Source organism: Pinus tabuliformis, chromosome 9 (genome assembly GCF_031772625.1).
Source record: "Pinus tabuliformis cultivar Carrire ecotype Pingquan chromosome 9, CPIR1, whole genome shotgun sequence".
NCBI lineage: Eukaryota > Viridiplantae > Streptophyta > Pinopsida > Pinales > Pinaceae > Pinus > Pinus tabuliformis.
In genome coordinates this window covers 228,549,044-228,572,081 of record NC_142307.1, presented here as the reverse complement: position 1 = coordinate 228,572,081, position 23,038 = coordinate 228,549,044, and the positions used below count along the sequence as shown (strand labels likewise).

Genomic DNA, 23,038 nt, shown 5'->3' with positions numbered 1-23,038 from the left:
AAGAGGGGGGGTGAATTAGTATTATTAAATCAATATAACTTTTTCATTTCTATATTAAGATTCATATACGCTACTTCAGTTAAGGCAAACCGCGTGTATACACAATTGTGTGTAATGCAACAAGCATATATCCAGTAAACTTATGATTCAGTTAGTTGATCCTTAATGAGTGCATCAGAACATTATTAATCATATGAAAGTAAACAGGAGCAGTAAAATAGAATAGATCATCACACACAAGAAGCACACATGAACACCATCATGTAAGGTGGAAACCCGATGTGGGTGAAAACCACCTGCTGCAAGTAATCTCAATCTTCTTTTTAATAAGAAACTTCTTTTACAATGGTTCTGTACTGGTGCAGTCTTATACCAGTACGCAGGCTACAACCTTCTCTCCTTCTCCAGACTCTCTTGGAAGGGAGCTACAACCCCCTTAGCTCTTGTACTAGCCGATCCATTTACTAGTACGTAGGTGCCGGCCTACTGAAATGCTCCAACATTTACTCGTTTTCCAGTTGCTACTAGAAGGGAGCTATCACCCGCTTAGCTCTTGTACTAGCTGATGTACTAGTACGTAGGTGTCGACCTACAGAAGGCTACAACCTTCTTTTTCTTCCTCCGGGTACCACGTTTCATAAATTTTCAGACTAAATACTCATGGACCACAACATCATAATCTGAAGGCCACTTTTCATCTAATTTTCATACTGGACCCATCAATATCATTGAAGCACATAATCAATCAACACTAGCATCATCAATCTCTGAATCACCCAATACTGAATCACTGAAACCCTGTCAACAAAATGTAGTCACCAGAACACAGAGCAGAACACTAAACTCTGCAACAATATTCAGAACCAACTGTATCATCAAAAATCATGCATCAGAGTGCATACGCTACTTGGAAGTGCCGAACCAGCGTGTATACGCAACTTCAAAAAGGCTAACCAGTGTATATGTCATTAATTACTTACTTATAACTTTGCTCCACTTCCTGAATTCAGACATACCAAGATCATTACATATATAAAGATAATATGTATTTTAGCAACCAGATCTAGCTCATCAGATCACATAAAGATAAGTCATTCTAATCCTGATCCATTATAGATCTCATCCATCAATACTGAAGCTAAACATAATCAACCAATCTGAATATGCAAAATACTGACACTAGTAAACAGTCATCAGAACTCATCAACAACCAGAAACACCTGTAACTTCAAACATCATAGCTCATATGGTATACCCTACTTAGATGTATCTAACCTGTGTATGCACGCTCTTTTATCATAGTCAACCAGCGTATACATCTGTAAATATTGATTCATGATTTGCGGCTATTCCATACTTGAGTTATACCCAGATCATAACAATTACAGAACATTACATGCGTCAGTATACAGATCTAGACTAAACAAGATCAAATCGTATAGAGATGATTCATTCCAAGCCATTAGATCCCGATCTATCCTTAGATCTTGTTCTCCATCAACCGTTGAGATTCCTCCTTAGCTTAGATCAAGCAATGCATCTTGAACCCATAACCTGCATACTGGATCTCATACTTCATCAGATATTCAAGACTTTCGATCCATTTGCCTAATGATCTTCTTCTCCTTTTATAGTCTTAGGCCTTACTCAATACCATGGTCCAAAACCATTGAGAACCAATACTAGGGACCCAATACCTGGGTTCAACACTTCGGACGCAATACCAAGGACCAAAACCATAGGTCTAAATACCACGGATGCAAAAATAAGATTTCCCACATGTATGCGCTTTTCGTGCATGAAAGTGCGTGCATACGCATACGCGACTTTTGATCAGCAATCTCGCATGTATACGCGTCTTTGTATAGAGTGAACCTGCGTGTATACCCTACTTGGTATATATCGAACCTGTGTATATACGCGACTTGGTACATAGTGAACCTGCGTATAACCTGCATATGTACACGACCTGGTATATAGTGATCCTGCGTATAAACTATTCTTTCTTCATTCATTGTAGTCTGATCATCAACTCTTTGCTACTGACCTGCTGCACTATGATCTATCATCTGTGTAAGTTTCCATCAAGGACAAAACTTGTATCATAATGCCAAAAATCTCCCCCTTTGGACTTGATGGAAAAGCTAACTTGTCGTACTGAGAACTGTCATCTGATTCCTTTGAGTTATCCTGCATCCCATGTATTCTGTCACATCTTATATCTCTTCTGTAGATTCATCTAGTTATATATAAGTGAGTTGTTCTTCTATGAGTGGGTTGCCATCAAGTACAACACATGCATCATAATGCCAACAATATCCCCCTTTTGACTTGATGGCAATGACACCAAATCACTCTCCCCCTTTGACATCAAGGGCAAAGGACGGACCAAGATATTCTCTTTCCTTTGATAAACATTCTGTTGTCCATACTTCCCCTGAGTACCTGTTGAAATCTCTGAATGAGCTGCCCCTTTGTATATGCCAAGGTGTACCAATCTGTCCATGCTCCCTCTGAGTACATGCTGAAATATTTGCTCTGCTGAAGTGTGTTGTTCATGCTCCCCCTTACTGTAAACAAGGTCTGCAAAAAGATGTTCTACAAGAAGAGCATGACTCTATCATAAATGACCTTCCTATCACCAAGGACTCATACATACATCCATCTCCCAACCCAGTGGGGATATACCAATATTGACTCATCCACCCAACCAAGTGGGGATACGCGAGATACCAAATGTTTGTACATGACTGAAATATTACATCATCCTTCCCATGCATAGTGGGGGTACAAATTACGTCATATGACCAAAAGGGATTCATCAAATGACTACAATAGATAGAGACAAACTATTACATCATGAGTCTTGATATGACATTTATACCAGAGACCAACAGCAACAATCCTCATCCACATGAGCGCCAAGAACTATAGGAATACTGCATCATAACTGTATTATATGATCTTTATGCATATGATGACAGCAGCATATGAGTGACTCATCATCAAGTAATGAAGATCTGTATTCAAGCGTTGTACTTCTCCTTATCCTTATGAAGATCACCATGTAAACACCATATATGAATCATCAGAGAATCAATAACAAATCTTATCTGAATATCAACTATGTAACCCCAAGAATCATATGGGATTTTGTCATGGACACTCATATCATAGCAAGATATATCATTTAGCCATATAAGCATCATCACCAAGGACTACCAACCATAATGCCAACAATGCATTATTAAAAGCATATGCTCCCCCTGAACCTGTGCCATCTTGCTTACTGTTAGATCTGATCATGCACATATAAGCAAGAAGTATCAAGGCATCATCATCATTAATTTAGGATCAAAAAAACTTTTAAAACATCTTACAAGTATCAAGACATTTTCACACATCATCAGCAGATTGTAACCATTATCAAACAGATCAAATAATGGATTGAATCATATTAGACCCTTTTTCCTGAGTTTATCCCACTGCTTTTCCTCAAACTAACATATACGCGACTGTGCAGTGTCTAACTCGCGTATATACACGACTTCCCTTTATGAAACTTGCGTATGAGATTTAGGATACTGAAGTTATACATATTCACCTCCCTCTAAGTCTGTTATGTATGTACATTGTGCTGTGCCACATTTTCCTGACTGTACTTCCTTCTTCTTCCATATCTTCAAGTGTGATGATGTTTTCTCCTTTTGATATGGTGCTCGTACCTTGTTCTTGCATTCCTTAGCTATATGTCCAAGCTTGTTACATGCATAACATCTCATATATTTCATATTCCTTTTGTAGCAATCAGCAGCTCTGTGACCAAACATATTGCAAGAAAAACAATATCCCTTAAAGTACCTGGAACGTGATGATCTTTCTGTGTGATGGTCTTGACCATTCTTCTTCTGCATCTGGCTGCAACATTTTCAAGATTATGACATACATAACATTCAACATTATTCATCAGAGGAGTAAAAGATTTTCTTTGAAGAATTTCTTTCCTTAGCTGTTGATGGGGTTGTCCTCTCATCTCCTTGTTGATTATTTTAGATTTTACATTAGAGTTCTTTGCCTCTCCTTGTGAGCTAGATTCATCTTCAACATATTCATAAAAACCAAGGCCAGTTTTGATAGTAGGAGACCTTTGACTACTAAGAATATCATCCAAGATCTTAGTACTATCTTGAAATCGTAAGAGCTTATCCTTTTCTTCTAAGTTATCTTTAAGAATATTTACCTCAACCTGATGTTGCTCCTCCTTTTCATGATACTGCTTCTTCATGTTTTCTTCAACTTTTCTTCCTTCTTCCAACTGATGTCTTAGTTCAAGAACTTCATTTTCTTGTTTTCAAGAGCTTGGAGTAGTTCTTTATTCTGCTTATTTGATTCTTCAAGATCTTCTTTTAGCGAGAGGATCGTAGCTTCAAGACTTTCGTAGTAACTGGATCTATCTCCGAGTTTCTTGATTGTTGTGCTCCTTTCATTGACTTCATTTCTTAATGATGTTACTTCATCCTGCAACTTTTGACATTGATATTCCTTGTCCTTGAATAAATTCCTTACCTTGTTTCCTTCCTCTAGTTGATCTTTTAGTTTGGTAGCTTCTTCTTTGAAGGCACATTCCCTTTTGTTCAATAGATCTTGTTGATCTCTAATTTTGTCTGTAAGCCTTTTAAATTTTGCCTCTATTTGATATCTTTCTTGCTCACCCATAAGAGAAAATCCAGTTGTTTCACTATCACTTGCATCATCTTCAAATGGATGGATAAATGTATCACCAGAGTATAACAAATTCATACCTGCTAGTTCTTTTGCTTGATCATCTTCATTCGGAAGTGATTCTGAATCTGAGGTGCTTCTTCCACATATTCCCCAATCGATTCTCCCACTATCATAGCTCTTATGAGATGTCTTCTTCTTCTTAGGCGCTTTCTTCTTAAGCTTCTTTCCCATTGATCTATGGATCTCCTTCAAGCGATCAAGCTTCTACCAAAGGACCTGCTCTGATACCAATTGTTGGAAATAATACTAAGAGGGGGGGTGAATCAGTATTATTGAATCAATATAACTTTTTCATTTCCATATTAAGATTCATATACGCTACTTCAATTAAGGCAAACCACGTGTATACGCAACTGTGTGTAATGCAACAAGCGTATATCCATTAAACTTATGATTCAGCTAGTTGATCCTTAATGAGTGCATCAGAACATTATTAACCATATGAACATTAAACAGGAGTAGTAAAATAGAATAGATCATCACACACAAGAAGCACACATGAACACCATCATGTAAGTTGGAAACCTAATGTGGGTGAAAACCACCTGCTGCAAGTCGTCTCAATCTTCTTTTTAATAAGAAAATTCTTTTACAATGGTTCTGTACTGGTGCAGTGTTATACCGGTATGGAGGCTTCTACTTACAGAAGGCTACAACCTTCTCTCGTTCTCCAGACTCTCCTGGAAGGGAGCTACAACCCCCTTATCTCTTGTACTAGCCGATCCATTTACTAGTATGTAGGTGCCGGCCTACTGAAATGCTCCAACATTTACTCGTTTTCCAGCTTCTACTAGAAGGGAGCTATCACCCCCTTAGCTCTTGTACTAGCTGATGTACTAGTACATAGGTGCCGACCTACAGAAGGCTACAACCTTCTCTTTCTTCCTCCGGGTACCACGTTTCATAAATTTTCATACTGGATACTCATGGACCACAACATCATAATCTGAAGGCCACTTTTCATCTAATTTTCATACTGGACCCATCAATATTATTGAAGCACATAATCGATCAACACTAGCATCATCAATCTCTGAATCACTGAAACCCTGTCAACAAAATGCAGTCACCAGAACACAGAGCAGAACACTAAACTCTGCAACAATATTCAAAACCAAATGTATCATCAAAAATCATGCATCAGAGTGCATACGCTACTTGGAAGTGCCGAACCAGTGTGTATACGCAACTTCACCAAGGCTAACTAGCGTATATGTCATTAATTACTTACTTATAACTTCGCTCCACTTCTTGACTTCAGACATACCAAGATCATTACATATACAAAGATAATATGTATGTTAGCAACCAGATGTAGTTCATCAGATCACATAAAGATAAGTCATTCTGATCCTGATCCATTATAGATCTCATCCATCAATACTGAAGCTAAACATAATCAACCAATCTGAATATGATGAATACTGACACTAGTAAACAGTCATCAGAACTCATCAACAACTAGAAACACCTATAACTTCAAACATCATAACTCATATGGTACACGCTACTTAGATGTATCTAACCTGCGTATGTACGCTCTTTTATCATAGTCAACCAGCGTATACATCTGTAAATATTCTTTCATGATTTGTAGTATTCCAAACTTGAGTTATACCCAGATCATAACATTTACAGAACATTACATGCGTCAATATACAGATCTAGACTAAACAAGATCAAACCGTATAGAGATGATTCATTCCAAGCCATTAGATCCCGATCTTGTTCTCCATCAACCATTGAGATTCCTCCTTAGCTTAGATCAAGCAATGCATCTTGAACCCATAACGTGCATACTGGATCTCATACTTCATCAGATATTCAAGACTTTCTTGATCCATTTGCCTAATGATCTTCTTCTCCTTTTATGGTCTTAGGCCTTACTCAATACCATGGTCCAAAACCATTGAGAACCAATACTAGGGACCCAATACTTGGGTTCAACACTTCGGATGCAATACCAAGGACCAAAACCATAGGTCTAAATACCATGGACCCAAAAATAAGCTTTCCCACATGTACGCGCTTTTTCGTGCATGAAAGTGCGTGCATACGCATACGCGACTTTTGATCAACAATCCCGCGTGTATACGCGCCTTTGTATATAGTGAACCTGCGTGTATACCCTACTTGGTATATAGCGAACTTGCGTATATACGCGACTTGGTACATAGTGAACCTGTGTATAACCTGCATATGTACGCGACTTGGTATATAGTGAACCTGTGTATATACTCTTCTTTCTTCATTCTTTGTAGTCTGATCATCAACTCTTTGCTACTGACCTGCTGCACTATGATTTGTCATCTGTGTGAGTTGCCACCAAGGACAAAACTTGTATCATAATGCCAACAACATCAAGATACTTTCCTCATGCTACATCTCACATTGCAAAGACTAAACAAATAATTTAAAATAATTAAGATATAGCTATATTTTAAATTATTATTATTATTATTTAAACAAAACAACTATTTTTTATATGAATGTGGGGCTCGATTCAAGGCCATAACGTTTTACATCTACAATTAGATTTTTATCCTCTATGCTTAGAGATGTCCACAAAAGACAATACTTCATACTCCCCTTCCTACACACAAAATCTAAACTGAAATCTTTTATATACCCTCCAAAAAAACTCCAAAAATTAAGACATATTTGCACTACATAGAATATATATGGTTTATTCTGCATTGACCTATCCATTTTCCGGTTTGATTTCATCATTTCCCACGTCTTCTTGTTAATTTGGATATGGAGCAAAACCTTGGGCCACGTCCACCAACTCTTTTGCCTTTTCCACCTGTTCTGGCGATGTTACATGGCACATCTTAATCATTGCATCTCCTTTCTCTCCTAAACTTCTCTCCTCTGAGCCTATTCCTCCCTTAATTTCCAACTTAGTAAGGTGAAGATCTAGTAGACTAGTATGTAGTTGAAGCCTCTCAAGTTTTATTTGAAGAAGACTAATCTTGTGTTTCAACAGATTTAATTAGGCCTTTACCTCCACATCTCACATATCTGCCTACCTATTCTAAAGAGTTAGTATGTGCTCCATTGTAGCCATGAGATAATTCAAATGGCTGCTAAATTCATCTTTCTCCTCTGTTGACAACGTCACCATGCTTATAGCCTCACAATTAACCGCTTCCTGCACCTTGTGATTGAACATCCAAAGTCGCATTACTAATGAGAATTTGATTGCACGACTTGCCTTATATTTAGGCCAAACCTCCATCCTTGAGCCATTAAATTACTCTTCAACTTCAATGTGATCACTTGTAGTGTAGCTCCATATGACTAGGCACTCGAGTTCAAAGCTAATTTCATTGCATATCTTGCTAAGCGCCATTAAATTTCTATATTTGAAGTGTGTTTGATATTTTTTTTATTGTGCAGATAAGAACCATTACCTCCTCCTTGCATTTATTGTAGTTCGAATAGGGAAAATGAGAACATTTAGTTATACACAGTTATACATTCACCAATAAAGAAAACAAAGAAAGAAAAGCATATAACTAATTGAAAACTGAATTCACACACACAAGTAACAACACAAGATTTACGTGGTAAGACCTTGACAGGGTGTCAAGGAAACATCCACGGGGCAAGGGATTGGATTCTCTATTCAATCAATAATGATTCCCCATGATTACATTTTATTGGGCATTCACTAGTTTTATACGAGCCTTCTCCGTTACATAACTGTTGTTTCGGTATAAAACTAACTAGTAGTAACTACTACCATTATTACTCATATTTACATAATTTGTTGTCAAACTTCCAACAAACTCCACCTTGACAACAATTTTCCTAATCCCTTGGCCATTCCCATTCATCATCTTTTCTGCAAGCTAAGAGAAGCTAAACACCATCACAACTTCTCTATTGTAACTGGCTTTTTGAATAAGTCTGCACAATTCTCTCGCGTATGGACCTTTTGAAGAGCTACTTTTCCGCCATCTATCACATGTCTCAAAAAATGATACCTTACATCAATGTGCTTGGTTCTTTTGTGATAAGCAAGATTTGTAGCCAAATGAATAACACTTTGACTGTCACAAAGTACATTCACATTCTCATGCGTCCTTCCAATCTCATCCAGTAGACCTTTTAACCAGCTTGCTTCTTTACTGGCATCTAAAGCAGCTATATATTCAGTTTCGGTAGTGGACAATGCAACTGTTTCTTGAAGCTTTGACATCCAACTAATTGCTCCACCTGCAAGAGTAAAGACATAACCTGTAGTAGATCTTCTTTTGTCCAAATCACCTACATAATCAACATCTACATATCCGCAAACTGATCCTTCACTACCACTAAAGATGATGCAATGGTCACTTGTGCCTCTTAGATATCGAAGCATCCATTTCATTGCTTGCCAATGTTCTTCACCTGGATTTGCCATGAACCTACTGACAACTCCAACTGCATGTGAAATGTCAGGTCTTGTAGATACCATCGCATACATTAAGTTGCCTACAACATTTGCATATGGTACATGAGACATATTCTGCTTTTCTTCATCATTTCTAGGACTCAAAACCGAAGAAAGCTTAATGGGAAGCTAATGGAACATTAACAGGTTTCACATTGTTCATACAGAACTTTTCAAGTACTTTCTCCACATACTTCTGCTATGATAACCAAAGCTTACCATTTTTCCTGTCTCTATGTATCTCCATGCCCAAGATATGTTTTGCTGCTCCAAGATCCTTCATATCAAACGTCCTAGAGAGCTGAGCCTTCAACCTGTTGATCTATTCCATGCTTTTGCTTGCAATAAGCATATCGCCAACATACAAAGCTAAGATAATGAATATGCCATTGAAACTTTTGAAGTATACACAATGATCATACTCACTTCTTATAAAGTTTTGGCTCACCATGAAGGAATCAAACTTCTTGTACCATTGTCTGGGAGACTGCCTCAAACCATACAATGATTTCCTGAGCTTGCAAACTAATCTTCTGCTGCGACCTTGTATAAAACCTTCTGCTTGTTCCATATATATCTCTTCATTCAAATCACCATGTAGAAAAGTTGTTTTAACATCTAACTGTTCTAACTGAAGATTAAGTAATGCAGTTAGTGCCAACACAGTACGAATAGAAACAAGTTTTACAACTAGAGAAAAAATCTCATGAAAATCTATACCTTCAACCTGAGAATACCCTTTTTCTACTAGTCTCCCCTTATACCTTTCGATACTTCCATCAACTTTTCGTTTCAGTTTGAAGACCCACTTGCATCCAACAACACTTCTCCTTTCAGGAAGTTGTACAAGATCCCAGGCATTGTTCTTGGCTCAGGAATCCATTTCTTCTTCCATAACCATTTTCCATTTTTCACTATCTGTATCATCTACTGCTTCCTGATAACTAGGGAAAATTTATCTTCTTCCTTAATTTTAACTTCCATATCTGTTAATTGACATATAAGTGTATTAAAAACATTCAAATGTTCTGCAACTTTTGAACCTTCTTTCATTTGAAGACTGTACAACTGCCTTTTCAAATAAATTCTATTGGTTAATGACTTTGTCATATAGAGTTTTTCCAGTTTTTCCCACATTCCTGAAGCTGTACTCTCTTCAACAATGTTGAAGAGAACCTCATCCGCCAGGCATAACCTGATGGTACTTAGAGCTCGGGCATCCAAGTCCTCCCAATCCGAATCATCGATGGTTGCAGGTTTCTTAGTTGCCCCATCCAGTGCCTTGTGCAACCCTTGTTACAGAAGCAGATCCCTAACTTTCAGTTTCCAAAGAGCAAAATCACTCTTGCCGGTGAATTTCTCCACCTTGAATTTTGCATTTGACATCTTGGCCATTTTTTTTCTCCTAGGGTTTCGGTCTTTCAACTAGGGTTTATTTTTTCTTGTTTCCTTTCTTCAGAATAAACTTTTTGTATAAAAAAAATAATTCCCCTTTGTTTCAAATAGAAAAAAAAAAACCCTTCAACAAATTTTTCCAAGCAACTGTCAACAGATTTTTCCAAGCAACCCTTCAACAGATTTTTTCCTTCAAATTAACAAACAACCTTTGTTTTTCTTTCCTTCAATTTAAAAAAGGAAAAGACCACTTTTTTCCTTTCCTTCAATTTAAATGGAAAAAACCCTTTGATGGTTTTTTTTTCTTAAATTTAAATAAATTCTTTCCTTCAATTTTAAACAAATTCACCCCTTGTTTTGCACAAATTTCCGAAAAAAATTCTGGAAAAAATCTCTCTCAGATTTAACAAATTACCCGGATCCACAAGCCAGGTCACTGGCAGGCAGCACGCAGGCTCTGTTCTGGCAGCAATATTCAAAAAACAGCGGCAGGCTATGCCCTCCAGCACGATCTCTGCTCCTGCACGCAGAGGGTAGTGGCTCTAGCACGCAAAAGGGTAGTGGCTCCTTCACACGTAGAGGATAGAGGGTACCTTCACGCTCTCAATTACGCAGGGACTATCCATGCAGAGACAGGCTGCATACTCCTCAACGCAGGGAAAAAACAAACACACCTTCCCAACGCAGGGCAGAGGGTTTGCACTCTGATCTTCATGGCTTGTCTTCAGAGAATATACAGAACAACAGCAGCTTCCCTCACGCAGAGACAACAACAGCTCTGGCACGCAACAGCTCCACGGACAGAGAGACTACACAACACAACAACAACTTCCCTCATGCAGATTGATAATACACAGATCAGCGCTTGCCTTTACCTTCACGCAGAATGCTGGACAACAGTGATTACCTTCACACACATTTATTAATATCCATGTATTTATTACATTTGTCCCAACCTGATCTTGCTGGTGGACCTTCACACCATGTGTATGTCAAAATCCAGTCCCCAACAGGAGAGTACAACCACCATTTAAGGGGGAAATTATATCTATGGTTCTCGAGAAGAGGGTGTTAGGATATCCAATTGCCTTCTCATCAGTCCCCCTCTACTAACATTTAATTCAAACAACTCTCCAACACTTTGATTATTAATTTCAAGGATCGTGGTATAGGAGAATAAGAACTTGTAGTTTCATCCTTAATCAATATTCCTTGTTCCAAGGTTGCTCCCCTATTTGCCATGACATCCGTCTTTGAGTTTAGATGTCTTTTGATATGAAAAAATTCAATTCTCTCAAATTTTCCCATTTGTATTTTGATTCTTTGTAACACATTGGGGATGACCTAATTAATATTCTCATGAAACTTGAGAATTTATTTGATGACTATCATAGAATCCCTAAATACTATTAGTTGTCGGATATTCCTTGAAGTAACTAACTCCAATCCTTGCCACAATGGTAAAAGTTCAGCTTGATTGTTAGAGGTCCAGGCTTAACACGTGGCTTGAGAAATCGTGATCCACGGGCATCTAAGCTGTCAAAGTCACCTGGGGATCGCACCTGGCTTAGGCCACACCAATAATAAGATTTATGAATTTTAGTGTGTCTCCTCCCCCTAGCACGGACACAACAACCTCTGTGAGGTTTGATCCTGGGTTGCCTTGCTAACGAGGCCCATCCTTAACCGATTGTGCTAATGGGACTTGACCTCCCCTTCAATTATTATTATTAGTATTAATTATAAAAAAATAATTTATGAGTTACATACATGAAATTTTTTAAGGATGGAAGTTTATATTGAAGTTTAGAAACCTTGGCGAATCTCATTAGTCCTTACTATGAAAAATGAAAATTGTACATTGTTTGGCAATAATTCTGTAAAAATATTTAGATTTTTAATGATTTTATATTAGTTGTATAAAATTTAGGTGACTTTTAAAGTAAATTAATTTTATATTATAAAATTTGGGCAAATCATTTTTATAAAATTATGGAAATTAGCAAATATTGGAAAAATCATGGAAAAATAGCCCACTTAACCCCTAAAATTTTCCCTTGTTACATATATACATTTAAAAAAATTGTAATAAGAAAAACATAGTAAAGCAACAATATAAGATTTCAATGCTATAAATAAAAAAATGACTAAATTATATCTTGTAACGAGAAGAAAAGGTTTCTTGGAAATTGTGTTAAAAATCGTTGAAACGTCCAAGAAAAGACATTTCAGGTGAACCCTTCACCCATCATTAAGGTCATGAAGCAAAAAAACGTAGGTGAAAAGTAAGAGACCAATCCTTTAAAATGCAATGGTGCTCAGAGTCAGTAGGGTTCGATTAATCATCAAACCCAATTTGTTTAGAAATATTTTCTTCTCTTTATGAATTGCAACTGTGCATTCGTAAATTATAACTTTATTTTAAATTATTATTATAATCAATTACAAAGAAATTAATATATGACTTAAACATATATACATTAAAAAAGACATGTAACAAGAATAATATAATAAAACAATAATAAGTAAAAGTTCAATGCTATAAATAATTAATGATAATTAAATTAAAATTCAAAGCTTTATTTCAAAAATCATTATGAACTCCACATGTCAATTTATCTATTATTATAGTCAACTAATTTTATATTTCTTTTTTATAATGATAGCCAAGGACACAAATCTAGGTCAACACAAGGCTCAAATTATTATAATATAACTGTAGTCTAATCTAGTAGAGATTTTAAAAAAAATATAATTTTAGGTTGTTTAATCTGCGATGTTCTAGGGCTCTATGGGATATCAAGGTGCTAAATTCATTTATCCATTTAAAAGTGCATTTTAAACAACAATAAATTACAATCTTGCTCTAAATTGTATTGTCTTATTCTCACCAAAAAAACTATTTTGTCTATTAGTTAAATTACACCTTCTAATATATACTCATGTTAGAAGTTGCTTAACATGGCACATGTGGCTGTGGAGTTTTCATTATCATTGAGGAAGGTCAAGTTTATGACATCCATTGGAATGGAGGAGTTGGATCAAACAATAAAGCAGAAGTCATGACTCTGGCTGGACTCCTATCTATATGTGACTTCCTTGGCTTACAAAAGCTACATATATTTGGGGATTCGAAAATGATCATTGAGCATGTACTGTCTAAACATATCATTAGGAACATACACCTCACAGGATGGCTGAACAGGGTTGAGGCCATGTGGAGCACCAGGAAGGACTACATCATTTCTCATATTGCCAGGGATAAAAACCGGAGGGCAGATGTTTAATCAAAACAGGGTCTATCATCTCCACAGGGAATATGGAGGATGCAAATAACAGTGGACAACATCTCTCATCAGATCCAAGACTTTTCTATTCCGGGTACATAATATTCTATAATGAGATCCCATCTGGTATGTTTCCTCTTTTTTCCACAACTTATGACTCCTATGTTGATTTTTGATCTTTAAATATCATGGCATATGGGACCACCAAATGAACTATCATTTTGTGCATAGAAGCTACTAGTGATATTTCTCTATTCGTCCTATCCTTGCATGATCTGATATGACTTCATAAAACCTTTTCTCTCCATGTGCTTATGATCCTCTATATTAAGCCATAATTGATGGTCCCCATATGATTTGCTGTATATTTTGATGAATGCATATAATATAATCATAAAGCTTTTTTTTTTTCGTGCTGAAAAACATATACTCATTTTAAATTCACTATGTCACTTATGCATATAGATAATGGGTAGAAATCGGGGTGAAATTTTATGAACAAATTACCTATAAAATATAATCAATTTTTTGTGTGTAACTATTATTAATCTATTTGAAAAATGTCAAAATAAAGATTACATTTGATGAAACTATGAACAATCTGGTTTTCAATTCCAATAATAATGAAGAAAATATCCAAAATATATTTGTTATGTGCTCAATATGTCACTTACACTTATGAAATTTAAATAGAGAAAACAACATTCCATCCCACAACCTTTGATACTAAACTTAATTAACATTTTCCATTTAAACTTACTCTTTCCTTTTAATTTAATTTAATTTATTAAATACACATTTATTATAAAATACACTTTACTTTTCATTGCAAAGGGCCTCACGATTACACCAGAAATCTCATGAAACATCATTTTGAAATATTTCAAATATCCCGATCAAAATAAATCGATATTAACTATTATTTTATTATTAAAATTATCAAAATGAATAAATATTAATTATTATTTTTAATTTTAATTATTTTATTGGTATGACTTCTTGTTATATTAATTATTAAGATTATCACAATGAATACATATTAATTATTATTTTTAATTTTAATTATTTTATTCGTATGACTTTTTTTATTTTTTATTTTATATTAAAGATACATTTCATCCATCCCCTATTATATATATTTTTTTCATGTCTTGTAAATTGAAGTTCTATAAATTAATTCTAATTTAATATCACTTTTTGTTTTATTGAATTTAAATTTAAATTTAACATCACCCCCCTTTTATTATTTAAACGGGTTTGAATTTCCATAAATTAATTTTAATTTAATATCACATTTTTTGTTTTATTATATTTAAATTCAATATCAATTTTTTAAAATTATTATCACCCTTTTTGTTTTATTTAACTTAAATTAGTAACTTAACAAACACTGTTATTACCGCTAATTATTGATTTTATTATAACTGAATCACAACCGTATGTCTGTTTTTTTTTTAATTATTATTTTTTAAAAGTTTTATAATATATTTACCCCAACAGAAAACTGAGATTTATTTCCAGTGTCAGGGGAAAAAAATTAAGTTCGGAAGATTGGTACAGGAACGAATCACAGAACCCATCTAAAATTTTTATATAAAAAATAAAACGAACATTATTATAATAACAAATAAAAATGAACCCATTCAAACCTGAGATATTTTAAAAATTAGGATGTTGACCGTAGGTTTTTTTGTTTGATCCATCTGTTGCTTATAGATACGTTACATTAAATCCTTATTCATAAATTGCAAGAAGCCTAGGAGTCATTTGTGGCCATTTTGCATGCTCTGTCTTGATCTCTGTGCATTGGCCAACCCAAAGCCAGGCCATTTTCATCTGTATAGGTGTTGGGTGACGTGAAAGGGGCTTTCTCCGGTAAATCTTATATTTACCCTGTGAAGGCCTGAACCTTTCGCACTCTTGTACTCAAATTTGATTTTTACCATTTGGGTCTGTAAGGGAGTGTCATTGATTCTGAAGCCTTTGGGGGATTTACATTTTACAGTGCAATTTTACTGAGTTTTGTGTGTGAGCGCTGGGTTAAGGTTACTGTGAGGATGGCACGCAAGGTTGATGATGAATACGATTTCTTGTTCAAAGTGGTGTTGATTGGAGATTCAGGAGTCGGGAAGTCGAATCTTCTTTCCAGATTTACTCGAAATGAATTCTGCCTGGAGTCCAAATCTACCATCGGTGTGGAGTTTGCAACTCGAACAATCCAGGTGACATGTTATTTCTGTGCCTTGTTATAATTTTTCATCTTGTTTTGAAAAATTTGAAATTGTTACTGTCAAATTTTGGTCCAGTTTTGTGTCTACTTCGTCATGATATATGGATTCTGAGATTGGCATTGGACATATTCATCGAGAGTCTTAGGTGGGTCTGGTTTATTTTCTTTTCAAACTGTTGGGTGGTTCAGAAATTTCATGGAGATATTGATGGATATGTGCACATCCATTGTTTCCTGATGTGGGTGTTTGGTTGTTTTTTGCATATTTTGTGCTTGGAAGTTCTGAGTAATTTTGTTTATATTTCTCCAAAGAATTATATGAATCATGAAATTTGTGCCCTGCCTTATTTCATACCGCTGACCTTTTATAAAGGCTTTTGTTCATAATGGGTAATTTAGGTTTGCAGTTTCTTAATAGTTGTACATCAGGAATGGGGTGTGATCTCTTATTTCATAATACTGGTATTTGGTAAAAGGTTTTGCTGATAAGGTGGTTTATGAATCATTATCTACACCAAAAGCTGTGCAGATCCGAAGGCTGGTTTTGGGTGCAAGTCCTGGGATTGCTGTGATAATATTTTCTCACTCTGGTACTAGCGTTGTTGACAGTTTTGGTGTTATCCCTTATAAACACTTTCAACTTTGTGGCTGCCAAGTGATGCCCTTAATTGCTAGTATATGTGTGATAGGATTTTGGCATATATCAATAATCTGCTGTCTCCCTTTTCTTTTTCTTGCTTGAAAAATGGCATTCCAGGGAATTCTTTTTAAGGCTTCGATTCAGAAATGTTTTACCATGTCTTGTAACGCAATGTGAATATTCTCATTTAGCGCCTCTATTCTCCATATTGTTTTTGTTGCGAATTGTAAGTGGTTTTCTCGGATTTATTTATTTAATTTATTTATTTTTATTTTGCGCTACTCAGAAATTTCATGGCCTATTTTGTAATCCAGAAAATTTGTATCCTCATGTTTTTGTCATTTTAGGTCATGTCGTCTTTCATGTATCTGTGTCTGGGTTTAGCTGCTTTATTTTGCTTTAAATTTGTTTTGGAGACTTCCTTGGGAATTTCTGTTTTGGATATTTAAGTTATGCCTTATTCTTTTTCTTTTTTGTAAATAAGCAGTGGGAATTCTATTCATCATTCAAAACAATATTACAGTCAGTCATTTTCAGCTGGTCTGCCTGTCTAGAAATCAGACCAGCTGCAACGAGGCCTCCATATAACCTCTACCAGCCCTTCTATGCCAGCCCAGCTACTAACAGTTCTAAACACAATAACAGGAACATAACAGACACTGAAAAACAACCACAGTAACATATCAGAGACATTTAAAAAACCAGATTAGCAGTCAGGGTCTTTGCTGGAGGGGTTTCTGCTTGTTCAGGTGGCTCCTGGTTGCTGTCCTGATGTGGGGTCTCCCCTTTCATGCTGCGAACACTGATTCGTTGCACCTTTTGGCCTGTTGATCTTCGCCGTTGCCAGGAGTGATGTCCAGGTGATGAACATACTGCACGGAAATATTAAACTTTTTTGCCATGGTGTCAATGCAGTCCTTCTGACTATGTTCAATATCCACCAACGTTCACAGATGGGTTTCCAGCCTTTCCACCTGCTTCTGGAGAATGTTGAGCTGCTTCGACTGAGATCGCTGAGTGCCTGTCTCTGCGATTACTTTTCCCATGAGTGTCATCATGTGCCACACTGTGTCCATGGTCCTGTGGTAGAGGGTTTCATGGGTCCTGGTAATGCCCATATCAATCACCCAATCCACCTCTTTAAAAATGCCTTATTTCAGCTTTAGTGTTTGGATTCATTTTTTTTTTCTATATTAAAAAGTCAGTGTTTTTAATAAATTTTTGTATGGTTTAAGATCAAGAATTTAAAAAATTTTAGATGGTTTAAAATCAAGAATTTTTAGATGATTTTGAAAATCTGTCTGACTAGGTGATTTAAAAGCCTAAATTTTAAATTTTTTCTCATCGAATGTGAATTCTAAATTACAGTATGATTAACACCAAATGTTTGGGTTTTAGTTTCATTTTGTCATAATTTTATTAGGAAATTTCTTTGTATTGGGTTAATGTCTTTTTCATATTGAAACTTGTTTTTTAAGTTTTCGAGGTCTTTAAATGAGTTTCTTAAGACTTTCTGTTTTGTGATTCTGGAAGTGCTAATATTACATGTTACACACTGAGTGTTTGTGTATGAGTTTTATTTTTTCATATTTTCTGTTAGGAAATTTCCTGGTATCAATTTCATTTCTATATTGGAACTTCTTAGGTTTTATATTTTCCAGAATTGAGAATTAGGCCATTTTGCAAATCTTTTTGGTAGTGTGATTATGCCATATTTCCTGCTAGTGTTTGGATTCATTGTTAAATTATTTGTCTTTTGTTTAGGAACTCCTTACTTTTGTCCAAGGAAAACACTTTGTGGAAAACTCTCTGGGTGCATCCTCACAATCCATGAATGGTAAAGGGGTAAACCATTGTCTTTGATTACATAGCCTCCCTTTGAGGGGATCAAGAGAGTTGAACTGTGACCTGTCACCTCTCCAACATTGGGGGGAGTATTTCATGTCTGGCTTATGACAACTTAAGGTAACCCTTGACTAGGAAACTCTTTGTTATTTAGGTTTTCTATCTTTTCTATATTTTAAATTATTATTTTAATTTTTTTGATATGGTTTAATGGGTATTTCTGGGCAAATTTTTGAATGAAGAGATTTTAGCCTCCTTATCTTCATATTCTTGTTAAGAATCCTATGTTTTATTTTGTGTCATTGGGCTAATTTCGAGGGTTCAAATATGCCCTATACTGACTTGTAATGTAGGTATTTGGCTTAGGTTTTTCCATCTTCATAATGCTTACCGGAAACTTGATTGAGTTCACGTTTTTCTCATTGCATTTTGAAATTTCATGCTGGCCATTTTAACCCTGTTCCTAGATCATTTATTAATAGATCTAAGTGAGAAATGTTGGAAATTTCAGTATTGCTGTATTTTATGATTTGAGTGTGAGGATTTTGTAAAATTGTGTGAGGATATGAAACATGAACTATTATTAGCTGAACTTGGTTAGTTAGTGAATGAGCGCATGATTACTGCTCCTTTGTACACTTTGCCTTCTTATCAAGGCATACACCATGTCGACTGTGGATGAACCCACTCAATTTGACATTTGACCAGGGGATGAAAACTGATATAGCTTCTGCAAGTACTGCCTTCCAGAAACCATATTCCGGGAGTACTAGACTAACATTATGTTGGTCCCTTTGGAATGCAGATGTGATTGCCAATGGTTCACTGTAGTGTAGTTACTTGGCTTAGGTTTTCCCTCTTCATAATTTTTATTGAAAACTTGATTGATTTCAAGTTTTTCTCTTAGTTTTGAAACTTCATACTGAGCATTTTAACCCTGTTCCAAACTTCATACCGGGGATTTTAACCCTGTTCCTAGATCATTTATCAACAGATCAGTGTGAGAAATGTTGGAAATTGCCATAGTGCTGTATTTCTTAATTTGGGTGTGAGGGTTTTGTCTATTCGTGTATCTCATTGCACTTAAGCATAATATGAAACATCAACTATGATTAGCTTAACTTGGTTAATGAGTGCAGGATTATTGCTCCTTTGCACATTTTGCCTTGTTGTCCAAGCCTGTATCTTGTCAACTTTGAATGAACCCACTCAAATTAACATTTGATGATGGGATGCGAACTGATGTAGCTTCTGCAATTACTGCATGACAAACATCAGATTCCTGGAGTACTAAACCAACATTTGTTGGTTCCATTGGAATAAAAATGTGACTACCAATGGTACACTTTGGGAGCTATTTATTTTCTTATAGTTCGTAATAAACAGTCTGAGGATGTATACCCAGTGTCCACCTTTTCTGCTTGTTTACAGTGGATTTGATTGCATCATTAAAGAAGAGAAGTATATTTTGACAGTCTTGAAGGTGTATGTGAAAATCTTCTGCTTTTACTTTTCAGAATCAACGTCAGAGGGTTTGTTTGTTGTTGATAGGAATTTTTCTAGTCATTGTCCTTTTTGAGTAACTACTTGTGGGAAGTATGGAGGGCACTTTTATCAGAGTCCCAAATTTCTGTTTATTGCCTATCCCTACTGGAAGTTGAAACTTGAAGCTCCTGAGTCCTAGCTTGCTGACTTACCTGGTCGTTACGTAGTCTTTTGGTAACTTTTTCTCAGTGGATTCTAAAAGGTCTCCACTATTTTCTATTGTTTGCATGCAGTCGAGGAATTTGTTTGGTTGCTGTCTCACTCCAAGTATTTTCCAGGCTACTTGGAAATTAATTGCCTTATACATGTGTTTTATGTTCTACTATTATGCAATCAATAGGAGGTTAGATTCAGTATTACTTAAATTTGTCATCAAAATTTTGTAGTTTGCTGGCTACATTTCTTATGACTGAACAGTTTTTGTCAACTTTAATCAAGACTGAAGCAAGAGTGGAGAAATTTCATAGCTATAGAAATTTTATGGGTTTTTCTGAAATGCTAAAATTCTGGAATGAACAGCTGATTAAATTAGTCCAAATTTTACAGTTTTTGATAAACAACAATTTTTTTCCGCAAATTTGTTTCCTTCAAGAACTGTAGAACATAGTATTTACTAAATCATGTGTTGATTACGGAAGGCAAAAATTTTATAAAAACCAAAGAATGCAGTAAATAGGAATTCAAAGATAGGCCAAAACTTTGAGTAACCAGTCAGACAGCAATTCTAATGTGCCTTTCCTATTTCCTGCACACGAATAAAACCTTAAATAAGCCAAAGTTTGTAAGAGAATTGGTCAATTGAAACAGGTCAAAGTACTTTAGAGATATGGTTAGATAATCTTTATCTGTTAAGTGGAATGGATGTTTTTTGTAACTGGGCTGAGCCTAGCCTGGGGCCAGCCTGCTCATTGGTTGGAAGAAGACTGATTCGACCATGATGGGATGCTTATCACGAGAATATGTCCAAAGGCCATGGCAGTGTTTCTACAGCTTTACATATGTCATTTATTTTGAAATTTCCATTAGGCAATTGGATCAAATCTTTTTCTTATTTTAGATTTTTTACTTGAGATGGGTAGATTTTGTTTGTTGCATGGTATTTGAGCGCTTTTGTTTTTTATAAATTAGACATTGGAATGTGAGACTCTTTCTTGTTTATTTTGTATGCCTCTTGAGTCTTAACATATGAATATGCCTCTTGAGTCTTAGTTTTATTCAGAAATTTTCATTACTGGTGTTGATATGAAATCAACCTAAGATTTTAAGCTTCTGTTTTTCCAGTCAAGAGCATTGCATTGTTTGCAGGAATGTAGTTTTCCCGCAGAACTCCATTTTGCTTGTATGAAATCAGAGTGCATCTTAAACTTTAAATAGGTTATATTAATCATAAGCTGTAAGTTACTAATTTTGAAAACATCTTTATTTGGTTAACAGGTAGATGGCAAGACAATCAAGGCACAAATATGGGATACAGCTGGCCAAGAGAGGTATCGGGCAATCACAAGTGCTTATTACAGAGGTGCTGTGGGAGCTTTGTTGGTGTATGATATTACAAAGAATGCTACTTTTGATAATGTGAAGCGGTGGCTCCGAGAATTGAGAGACCATGCAGATTCAAACATCGTTATCATGTTGGTTGGCAATAAATGTGACCTGAACCATCTGAGAGCTGTGCGAATAGATGAGGCACAGGATTTTGCTGAAAAAGAGGGCCTTTCCTTCATGGAAACATCCGCATTGGAGTCTACAAATGTGGAGAAAGCTTTTCAGTCAATTCTTGCTGAAATCTATCAGATTGTGAAAAGGAAATCTCTTGCAGCAGAAGAGGCAGCCTCTTCTGGGCCTAGTCAGGGAACTCCAATTAATGTCACTGATGCTGAAGCAGTTGCAAAAAAGAGAAGTTGCTGCCTTTAAGTTTATATGTTTTCCATGTAATCTAGACATTTTAAGTCCATCCAAGTTGTCTAGGATTAATTGCTGTACAGCCAAATATATGTTCTTCGAATTTCCTTGTGTGCTTTGGTTTGTGGTAACTTCTAACATTGGTGAGATTATTTTTATGTACTTTGAGTGTCTGACTAGAGAAGCATCATCGCTAGAATTAAGGAGGATGCCTTGTAAGCTCTGAAAGTTATTTCAGAAGGTGAGCAGTCAGATTTGGTTATTTGTGAGCCATTAGTTAGACAGCAACAGATGATTTTTATTTTGTTATATTGCAATGGTCTTAGGGTTGCATGAATTAAGGAGGATGCCTTGTAAGCTCTGAAAGTTATTTCAGAAGGTGAGCAGTCAGCTTTGGTTATTTGTGAGCTATTAGTTAGACAGCCACAGATGATTTTTATTTTGTTATATTGCAATGGTCTTAAGGTTGCATGACTTTGAAACTCTTCCGTGTCTATCAGAAGTTATCAGATGATCATATTAGAATGTTTCCAAATTATTGGAACGAGGCTCTGTTAGGTGTTCTTAAATTAAATTACTCCTCTCTGAATGTGTCCAGATTATCAGAACAGGTGGTTGTTCCTTAAATTACTTAATATGAACTTACTTGAATACACAGATTCTATGGAATACAATTTTGCATTTGGCTTTTTAGTCTTGGATTATTCAAATCATCTGTTATAGTCATAGATGAAATAATATCCATATAATCCCAGTGCAAACAATGAAATAATTATTTCGTTTTAACACTACAGGCACGCCAAGATTGTTGATTTTTTCCAGATTATTTCTGACAATTTCTACAATTATTGACAATTTAATCTTTTCAGGAACCTTTGCAGATTAATTGCTGATTACAATTACATCATCTAAGGTTATAATCACTTTTTATTCTATGGCGAGCATGTGCAAAGTTTTAGTTTGAATTG

At 35.6% G+C, this 23,038-nt stretch overlaps 1 protein-coding gene across 1 annotated transcript; it reads left to right on the top strand.

Annotated features, from left to right (window-relative positions):
* The first annotated feature begins 15,602 nt into the window (after positions 1-15,602).
* Positions 15,603-22,723, top strand: LOC149148013 (ras-related protein Rab2BV-like). The gene is made up of 2 exons (XM_089439941.1): positions 15,603-16,130; positions 21,603-22,723. Exons 1-2 carry the CDS (start codon positions 15,966-15,968, stop codon positions 22,080-22,082), a joined length of 645 nt encoding a protein of 214 aa, XP_089296067.1. The 5' UTR covers positions 15,603-15,965; the 3' UTR covers positions 22,083-22,723.
* The last annotated feature ends 315 nt before the right edge of the window (positions 22,724-23,038 follow it).

Coding starts and splice junctions, on each gene's coding strand:
- LOC149148013 (XM_089439941.1), top strand. CDS start 15,966: ATGGCACGCAAGGTTGATGATGAATACGATTTCTTGTTCAAAGTGGTG. Junction 16,131..21,602: donor TTGCAACTCGAACAATCCAG/GTGACATGTTAT, acceptor TTTGGTTAACAG/GTAGATGGCAAGACAATCAA.